Source organism: Megalopta genalis, chromosome 13 (genome assembly GCF_051020955.1).
Source record: "Megalopta genalis isolate 19385.01 chromosome 13, iyMegGena1_principal, whole genome shotgun sequence".
In the NCBI taxonomy this organism is placed as follows: Eukaryota; Metazoa; Arthropoda; class Insecta; order Hymenoptera; family Halictidae; genus Megalopta; species Megalopta genalis.
Window position 1 is genome coordinate 1486415 of NC_135025.1, and position 10527 is coordinate 1496941.

At 41.7% G+C, this 10527-nt stretch overlaps 1 protein-coding gene across 9 annotated transcripts in view; it reads left to right on the top strand.

Annotated features, from left to right (window-relative positions):
* The window catches only part of Rdl (Resistant to dieldrin), a 157902-nt gene that overhangs the window by 126595 nt on the left and 20780 nt on the right, over positions 1–10527 (top strand). For 4 of the 9 annotated variants that reach the window (XM_076525933.1, XM_076525936.1, XM_033484176.2 and 1 more), the window contains 3 exons: positions 1595–1879; positions 5780–5928; positions 8692–8854. In XM_076525933.1, the coding sequence (XP_076382048.1) occupies positions 1595–1879; positions 5780–5928; positions 8692–8854 (597 nt within the window). The remainder of the gene's footprint in view (positions 1–1594; positions 1880–5779; positions 5929–8691; positions 8855–10527) is intronic. The other 5 variants (XM_076525935.1, XM_076525937.1, XM_033484180.2 and 2 more) reach the window with 2 other exon arrangements.

The window sequence follows — 10527 nt, forward strand, 5'->3', positions numbered from 1 at the left end:
CTCTCGACACGTAAGTCATTATCGCCTCGACGCCCTTTGGAACACTTGAAAATTTCAGGCTACCACAGCATCTTCGTCTTAAACGGTATCAGGCTTCCAGCGTCTACGGCTAGTAGTTAGATGCTTTTCAGTTGAACCTGTACGCTGCGGCTGAAACGCATAAAATTCTACGTTTTTGCCTTGTAACGAACGAAACTAAATATTTTCACCGTGCCCACAATAGCCGCCAATAATTCACGACAGGAGGATGCGAGGCCTGTTTAGGCCTGGCCTACTCGGAATGTAGACGCGGAGCTGCTGACCGTGTGTTTGCACTCTGAATGGCAGAAGCCGTAATTGCTCCACCAACAGGAATCACCGGTGAATAGTGCACGTGCAACTCGCGGGGTGCATCGTCCGAGAATTCAAACTCTGTATGATCGTTAATGAGGAATTACAGTCGAGGAGAATGGAAGACATACATATATGTTTGCAACGAATTTGAAATGAGTGCCCCACTGGATGCGTCGGTGGTCTAATCGATGTAGGATTGTTTCAGAGAGAATTCACCGGAGATACTCGATTGTCCCCAAACCCAAGTGTGTACTTGAAAAAATGGATCTCCCACTTTAAGAACGGTTTAGGGATATGTCTTCGCGATATCGTTATGAGCGATAACAGAATTACTGTACTATTCCAATGAAAGCAGTCTGTATGCGAACACTTTGATGCGCCACTCCACACGTTTCCATACGTTTCCATGATCGACGCGCGAGTTATATTTCGAGGGTAAACATCGTTTCCAAAAGGTCTCCGCGAGTCATTTTCCCTGGTGGTACGCGCGCGATCGCGATTCCTCGACGAGCTCGCCGCCGACGATGCTCTCGCCGCCGAGCGACGAGAGTAATCAGAGCTACAAATAAATCCCATTTTCCGACAGCGACGGTTCTTCGAGCGATCAAGGCGAACTGTAAATTGGCCCGATCCTCGCTCCACGAAGCCAGTGGTAGCGACACGAGCAACCGGATTCTCTCCACCCCCGTCGATTCCTACCCCGTTCTCGAGCCCCCGCGTTTGTCAGCCCGCCCGGTCGCGATTCTCGTTCACACATACCCGCGCGGACACGTCGGATCCCAGGCGTTTACACAGCCGCGTGTCGCGTACGCGGGAACCCGCGCGAAGGTTTCATCGACAGCACGAACTTTACACAACATCTCGCCAGCTCTCGTGCGCCGTGTGTTTCGTCTCGCGGAAAAAAGCTAAAAAAGAAAAACGGTGAGAGGGAAAGAGAGAGACAGGAAGGTAGAGGGAGAGTCGCTTGCGAGCCTACAAGTCCGCTTTTCCTGGCCTAGACAAGGCCGGTGAGAGCGGCAGAGCCTGCAAAAAAAGGGAATGTTGAACAAAAATAATATCATCGGAGAAAGAGAGAGATATGTAGGTGGGAAGTAAAAGAGCAGGAAAAAAAGAGAAAAAATATATATATATATACAAATACATGTATGTATATAAAGATAAGGGCAGAGAGAAAGAGAGAGAGAGAGAGAGACACATTTAAAGAGACATTTCATGGCGCCTCTCCGTCCCCCTGTCCTAACTGTCGATCTTTTAATCGTAGGAAATTATTCGCGGCTGGCCTGCGAGATCCAGTTCGTACGGTCGATGGGCTACTACCTGATTCAAATCTACATTCCCTCGGGCTTGATCGTCATAATCTCATGGGTGAGCTTTTGGCTGAACCGAAACGCGACCCCCGCTCGGGTGGCCCTCGGAGTAACCACTGTGCTCACCATGACCACTCTAATGTCCTCGACGAACGCGGCGTTACCGAAAATCTCCTACGTGAAGTCCATCGACGTCTATTTGGGAACCTGTTTCGTCATGGTGTTCGCCTCGTTGCTCGGTGAGTACCGCTGTGTACTCCTCCACGCGTAACACCCGCACACCCCGTGTTCGACTAAAAAAACTTCTTCGCTGGGCATCGTCGACCGCTATCCCCGGCAAAGAGTGTTCGATCGAAGAAACCGAGCGTCATAATGATTATTCCCATGTTAGACATGGAAATACTTTCATTAACGGTGGAGCCAAATGCGATGGCGACGATCGTCAAATCATTGTAACTCGTATATGTGAATTCGAATATGTTTGTTTAGATTAAGAAACGCGGCAACGAAATTCCGTGAACACCGATCTGCGATACGTTCGGCCGATCTTTGGACAATTTTCATCGCGTTTATTAATCCTCCATCTGCATACTGGGTCGCTTTCGAACCAGACTGTTCTTGTTCTTCGTAGTTGTTCGATGTAATTTCACTGCTGAAACAAGTTTTTGCTAGTAACGCTACGGCATGCGCAGAACGCCAGTATCTGCCAGTTCGTGTTCGACCTGATTGCAACATGATCGTTTTAAGGCTGGGTCGTAAACGACTCAGATTGCAGGAAGGTAAAGGTTCTCATAAATATAACCAAAAAGAAAAGAATTTACCGTTGTTCTAATCGCTGAGATGAACATTGTGCACAGTCGAGTAGTCGTTCATTGTAACGAATAATGTTGAAATACTTACAAAGTGTTACATATGTCCTTGTTTGAATGGAATGTAGTATTTTGTTCTGGATGAAAAATCATATTTCTTTTTACAAGTATTATATAATATTATATTAATAATACATAAAAATTTCTATAATAATATACTTTCTAATATACTTTCTTAATCCGAGAGACTGTCATGTAATTTTCTTCTTTAAAGCTTATTATGCCTAGTAATACACACTTTCGTAAAGTTGCAGATCTAAATGTCTATTATCATTTCCGAATTTACTAATTAGTTAAATATATATGATCTAGTGATTTTGTCATTTACTTCTTATGTTTCTTTCGATTTGACTTTGCTTAATACACGTAGCTATAAAAATAATTGAGTGTTATTCCGAAAACATAGAACGGTATTAAAAAATTAAGTGAAGCTGATTAAATTGAAAAAAATGATTGCAGACGGAGGATTAATATTCTTTTATAACTTCCACCGTACCGATGAGGAACTCTTACTCTTGATGTGAATATTAGAACACCTACTCTTTCCTTGACATACGACTAGCTAATGTATTCGGTTTCTTTAATAAACAAACATATAATATTATTTTCCATGTTTAATATGTGTGAAAATAATTTATTCAGCAGCTGACGATTTTGATCCAACACTTTTTGCCAGGGATAGTCCAGCCAAGTCTTCACGCGCGACCAAACGTTGGCTTTAATTGGGAACTAATTCTTTCTCGCATGAAAACGAACGAAATGTACTGGGAAAGTCATGGAACTCCACCACTTTGAATAACTTGCATTCTCTTTGTCATACAAGTAAACTGTTTAGACGAAAGACCACGATAGCAAAAATTGCTTCCATCGCAATAGTTTCTTTTTTTTTTATCATTTTGCACTTTCGTCGAGATGCGAAGATCCTCTTGAGTTTTCCAAGTGTGAATCTACAACGTCGATAGAAAAACTAATAATTACTAAACTAATAAGACAGTTACTAATGAAATAGTTACCAACTAATAAAATTAAGTTAAAACTAAAATAAAATAAAAATTAAAACAGGTAATTTCTGATTTCTTAACTCGTACAGATTAACAAGTTTATGGACGTATATTATGCGTACGATAATTCTGTAAATCGAACGTTAAAATTACACGTGTACACTTAAAAAAAAGATGTACGATGCCCGTTATACGTTTTTACGAGAATAAAATAAGAAAAATCTAATTAGAAGGCAAGCCCTTCTTAATGTCACGCGACTATCGCGTTTGAAACATTTGTCCGTATACCAAATGGTTTTGCAAGTAATTCGAGTTGGTAGAGCCGGCTGACTCACCCTTGTATGTGTTCTTGGTTAGATGTTGTGCAAGGTATAGCGAACTCGTGAAATTACCAGCCTGCAGTGCGGCATCATTGATGAAGCGAGATCTAGCCAGGCCTTACGCTGGACTCCAAAGGGCTTAAGCGTGTATATGTCATCCTATATTAGGATTCAGTGCAATTAACAGAACACGCAACGAGACCAACCGAAATAACCTTCTTGTACATACATGCTTCCTATAGGCCGCTGTGACGTGGCTCGAGTTTTCCTCGCGAAAATATTACTTGAATTCCATCAACGAAAACGTGTGTTACGAAACGTTTCTTCCAATGAAATTTGACGATCTCGCTGTAGCTTGTCCAGTCAGTGACATAACATCGACTCATGGATATGTTTCGTTCTCTTTCGCGTGGGAAAAGCTTAATTCACGACTAAAGCCGATGTTTGGTCGCACGCGAAGACTTGGTTCGTCTAGGGACTACAAAATGGATGAGGCGTCACTCCGTATTTCGAAATTTTTATAGTAATGATATGAACAGTCATTCGCCTTCATGGTGCAAACAATCGCCGATTGTTGGGCAAGTAATAGGGATAACATTGATGCTTATAAACTATTGTACGTAATTGTCTATTCCATGGATCCATTGTGTATGGTAATGAGGGTAATGATGGTGTGAATGGACGTGATTCGGCGCGCTTTAACGGGCGTTGTTGTTAAATCTAACCCTGGTGATTTACCTTTTATTCGATAATGTACAACGTAGGTATTCGAATGAGATGTATATTGTCTCATTGTGTCGCGTATGCTATTATTCGTATTGCTCTCAGTATTTCAGACCCCTATGAAATTCCGTAGAAACGACCGATATATATACTTCAAGGTTGTTGTTATCGCCTCTTCGTCAGAGTTCCCCCAATTACTTTTCATTCCTGAAAACGGCATAATAAGACGTGCTGGACCACCTCTCGCCATTCACGACACAGTAATTCCTATTCTTTTCTCATCGGTCAATAAGGGTGCGTTAAAGTTCTCGTATACCCTAACTGCTATTACATTCAACTCCTCCACTACTTTCGTTCCGAAACGTTCGTATATTTTGTAGATAGAGATAGAAAATATCATTTGTTTAAATTCTCGTCCCACTTTGGCGAACTTCTTGTTGATCCTGCTTTCATGGGCTTCCCTAGCGACGCGGAATACTAAAAGCAGCATGAACAGCAACATACACGAGACAATCAAACAATGTATCGCATATAAGAATTTAAAAATAAGGAATGACTACCTTCCCATCCTGTATAAGTGTTATATTCAGGTTTCATTGACAAAATCTGTTTTTAGCACAGGTACAATGTTAACACTGTAATCCTGACTAAGCGAAGAACACACACCTCACTCAAAATATACAGTTGGTAAACGTACATGCATACAATCAGTCGCAAAAGTCTGCATACGCCTGTCAAATTTCATACGTTATACACGAAGAAACGAAGGTTTTGTTCATTATTGCTTAAATATAACATTCGAAACAATTTCGAAAGAATCGTTCTGCTTCTTTCTCTCTGTATGCACTGCCGAGGAAACGTAAGTCGAAAACACGAAGAAACTGTACGAATCGTATAATATATGCTCTCTCTTCACTTTCGTCTTATTTACCTTGAAAAATTGTCTTTTCAGAATAATACGCCTGTTTTCGCACCGTCCACGAAACATGCAAAATCTTTGGTTCTTTCATTTTGAAATTTCATAGGAATACGTAGACTCTCGTGACCGACTCTTATTCGTGACCGACGTTTATTCTTTGGCAAAAGGATCAGAGTCTGATCCCTCCTTCTTCAAAAAAAGGATGAATTCATTCAGTGGCACAGAAACGGCGACACTGCCTCCTCGCTATCGTCATTGTTCCGGCCTGTCATATCTCATTATTTGCGTGGGTTCTCTGACTTCGCAGAATACGCCACGGTGGGCTACATGGCAAAGAGGATTCAAATGAGGAAGAATCGCTTCCAAAAAATAGCAGAAAGTATGAAGGCGGCGAGAGAGAATCCAGGACCGCCCGGAGTGCCCGGTGATCACGGAGACCACGCGCCTAAGCAAACTGTGAGTAACATCGGCCAACCTGTCACATCCCCTTTTGTCTTTCTTTCCAATTAGAACCTTTCTGTTGCCGTCGACATGATCACACGTTTGCGCCTTTCGCTATGTAGGCCGATGAGATTTAGACGGTTTTTTTCCACGGAGCAGTAGAAGCTCGCCGTTCAGCAGGCGAATCGATGCTGTTACTTTAGTTCCTTCGCCGATCGATTCTTTTGACTCATGTTTGCCATCTGGGAGGAGGTATCGGCCGAACACGAGAACGTGCCTGTTAAATGCAAATTTTCGGAACACGAGGAAAAAGTCCTCGTTCGCTCCGACCGTTTCTTGCCACATTTCACGATTCCCATCCTTCACGAGCCCGCCATTAGTCGGACCCAGTACCCTGTCACGAAAAGCTTTCTTGCAGAATTAGCTTCTCGCAAGAAAGAACAGCTTAGCTAACGAAAAATCGTAAACACTGAAAGAACATTTTTACCATCCGTCTCGGGTAACGAGATTTTCGTAGGAAAGAGCAGATCAATTAACGAAATCTTGAACTCTCGATTACATTTTTCTTTTATCGATTTCCAGTGAAAGAACCCGTAACGAAAAAAAATCCCCGATTCCGACAAAAACCGATCGCGTTTCGTGTTTTATGGTATCTCCTCGTTTCTGCTATTTTTTAGACCTCTCCTTCGCCCCGTCCCCATCCCTGTGACCCCTCCCGCTACCATCGTTCAATGGCCATTCACCGCCAATTCACCGCGAAGTTGGCCGCGATCTCGCGTTAGAGATCCCCGGTTCAAACCTTCCGGCCGAAAATATTGTCTTTTCCTCTCGCTCGAAAAAAGAAAAAAGAACAAAAAAATAAAACGAACGAATCGCAAGAGGTCAAAAGCTAAAAGGTTCGGTGAAATGAATTTCCATTCGGAGACGGGTTCCGTGCTACGGGAACGAAGCGAAGCACTATAAATTTTCTTTTAATCTCGGGGATTGTGAAGCGGGAACGGAAAATATGAAAAGGGGGCGAGAATACGGCAAGGACGAGAGAAGAAGGTTGGAAAAGGAGGCGGACAGGCCGGACGCGGGCCGGCCGATGTATCGCGTTGAATGTCGCTCGGATAAGACGTTTTAATTAATTCCTACGGAATTAATTACTTGTTCTTTGAAATCGCGCAGACGCGAACACGGTTTAGCGCGGCGTCGTCGCCTGCTCGTTTCGGCCGGCGTTTTTACGGCTTCGGAAAAGTAGCAACGGCCCCGACGTTAATGAAAATGACGTGTGGACAAAAGCGACGTCGTTAGTATCCTCCTCTATTTCCTACTTTCAAACGTGATTAAACGCGAGCACGGAACGAGCATTAATGCGGCAAGCACCCGGCGCACCGCAACTAAATCCAATTACCCTTCTAAACACGGGTTCGAGGGAGAATGAATACACTGAATCAAGAGGGGAAATAGTAAAAATCGATCTCTGTTCACAGTCAGGTGAGTTTTTCTGATGCTTCAGTTTGTGAATCGCGTGGTTACGCCCGAGGTTTCTCGCGATCCATAGGCACGGCGTCCTCGAGTGCTCGTGAAAACTTTCGACGCGTCTATTTTCTAATAATACGTCGGCCTATTTCTTAGATTTTCATTTTATCTCGCAATTCTATTAGGGTAGCGGAGTCGGTTACTGCGCGATGACCAATTGCTGCTCCTTTGGTTCGTCTTCGGAGATAATCAATTTTATATTTATCGAACAATACATATTACATTTCTTTATTCTGTTTATTTTTCTCAATGAAACAGTTTAATATATCTTATTAGATAAATAAAGGCCTGAAAACAAACGAAAGGCACTTATTAGTCGCCTCACAGTAATCAGTTCCGCTACCTTGCGAGCTTCCAATTTGTTCTGATACGATCGTGCCTTCAGTATCAAAATCATTGATGTATTCGAGACACGTATTTCAGCGTACAGTCGTGTTTATTGTTAGTGTCAACTATTGGCAAATAGACGACGAAACAGAGTCCGAATGTTATAAATATATCGTTTTCTGTCAAAGTTTATAATTCGTGACATTTTCGATTGCATCGTGCAACGCCAGTCCAATGGACATCAACATTTTCGTACGGTTATGCCAGTCGATCTTCAATGTGTTTTCTTGAAAAACAACGATTTCGATGTTGCGCTGCGACATACAACATTATCTCCTTCCAAGCGGCGTTCCAATGACAGAATGCCAATATATTTGCCGGAAAAACTTGCGCTTCATGCAAGAAGAGATCGTTTCGAAAAGGTCGCAAGATTACTTTATCTTTCATTTTTCCAGCGACCTGCTTTTAAAGCTACTTAATTTAATACACGCATCTACTCGTTTTTCGTCCTCTTAGATAACGATACGAAAAGGCCATTTCAAAATATTTGACTGACACAGCGGCGGTCGTCGCGAAACTGTATTCCTCAGTGGCAAAAATGACATTGATAGATTCGTTCAAAGATCACTGGAATAGATTTATAGCAACACGATTTCCTTTCCATCCAGAATGCCCAAGTTTCGCAGGCACTTCTACTGCTCGTTTCCATTAACGTTGACGATCTATACCCGGTCTTGACCACGCACGATTCACCGTTCGAGGGTTAAGTAGCTTAGTTGCATTGAGAACAAGAGAAAAAGAAAAACAGACTACAGGAATAGTGAAAGACACGTTAGCCTATCCTCGATGTCGCATGCCAATCTACCAAAGTAAGGGGTTCTCCTCGGAGAAGGACACCCCACGCCGAACTGCCGTGTCTCTTGTAAGTGGTCCCGTGTTGTCCAGGAGGTGCGGTTCAAGGTACACGACCCAAAGGCACACAGCAAAGGTGGGACACTCGAGAACACCATAAATGGACGAGCCGACGAGGAAGCAGCGCCCGCGCCGCAACATCTTATTCATCCTGGCAAGGACATCAGCAAACTTTACGGTACGAATACAGTTTAACCCTTCCTTGACACTGTCGACGCCAGCTGTCCCAGAAATGGGAGATAGAATCGTATGTTCGAATTTCAAAATAATTGTTTCGTTGTAATATTCGATCTGCCAACTTTGATAAGAACGCTAAAACCATTTCACATTCGCAAACTACTTAAACTAAAAAATACTACTTAAACTTAAATTGATTTAGAAGAGATTAAAGTATGTGTTTGGTGTAGGTTTAATTAAGTTGCACTCGTTCCTCGTATAAGAGGTAAAGTTATGATTAATCAGATTGCTGTGACAATTTGATTAAAACTTTCATTTCCCTGCAGAATTAATAAATCACGTTCGGGTTCGCACTGAAGATTGTTGCAGATAATATTTCTTTAAAAACATGTAATTAGAATTTCGAATAAATCTTATTAATATATATATACTTAGTACAGTTTCGATAAGAAAAAAGTACCAGATAAAGTCGAAAGAGTATTTTATTTTCATTTTACACGACGAACAATAACGACGAACTATGCCATCGATTATGAAAGCAAAGAAACAGATACCGTCTCTACCGAAGGGAACAACAGCTTTTCATTTCACTAAACGCGGTATAACTCGTTGCAATAAAAATAAAAATGCTATAAATTGAAGCAATCTTTCTTAATGGATGCAACGTCTCGCGAACGCGCGTGATCCTTTTGTTTTCACATTAAACAGAAAAGAAAAAGAACGAAGTAAATCGCTCTCGTCGCTGAAGCAGAAAATCGTTTCTTGCTCTGAATGTTTTATCTTTTATTTCTGCATTACGTAAACCTTTTTAACCACCGGAACCTGCGTTCAAGCTTTCCCCGTATTATATACGGAGAACACCGGGAACTTCGGCCAGAAAATTTTAATTAAATCATTCGAAGCACTTAGAAAAGTTACAGTACTAGAATTTCCCAACGACGAGAGGATATCGGATACCTCTTTTCAAAAAACTGCTCAACAAGTATCAAACTCGTTACTGCTGAAAGCAGACGGAACTCGAGTCACGCGTTAATACAACCTGCTAAATTAGTAAAAATGTAAACAGAGTCTCGGTTTCATTGCCGCTTTCGAAGTTTCTTTTCTAGTGGGATTTTGCTGTATACTTGAAATGAAATTCACAGAAAAACTATACATTTTATATAACCGATTTGATGACATAAATGTGATAGAACAATTTTTCCGAGTGGAAACTGTGAACTTAACCCTTTGCACCCTCTGAGGCACCATTAACATTGTCACAGCATATTCCAAGATAATTTTTACATCAACAAAGTTTACATTTAAGAAACTGTTAACAGTGTAACTGTTGTACAAGTCACCGTAAGACTCAATTTCGTATGCATAAAATGCACTTTGTCATATAAAATAGAAATACTATAAGTCAGAAAAATTATTTTAGCTTTACGATTAAAATAGCTTCGAGTGCAAAGGGTTAAAACGACTAGTTCTGCTTAACATTCGTCGATAGTAATAAATGGGGGATAGATACGAGTTAAGCGAGAAGAAGAAACAAATGACGAATCGATCAAACCCATCGTAAAATCGTATACAGATCTGCGTATAATCGCGTTACCGATCCCGCTCGGTGTACCAATAGGGAGGGGAATGCTGGTATCCGATTTCAGCGTTAAAAGGAGCAGGATAATACATTGA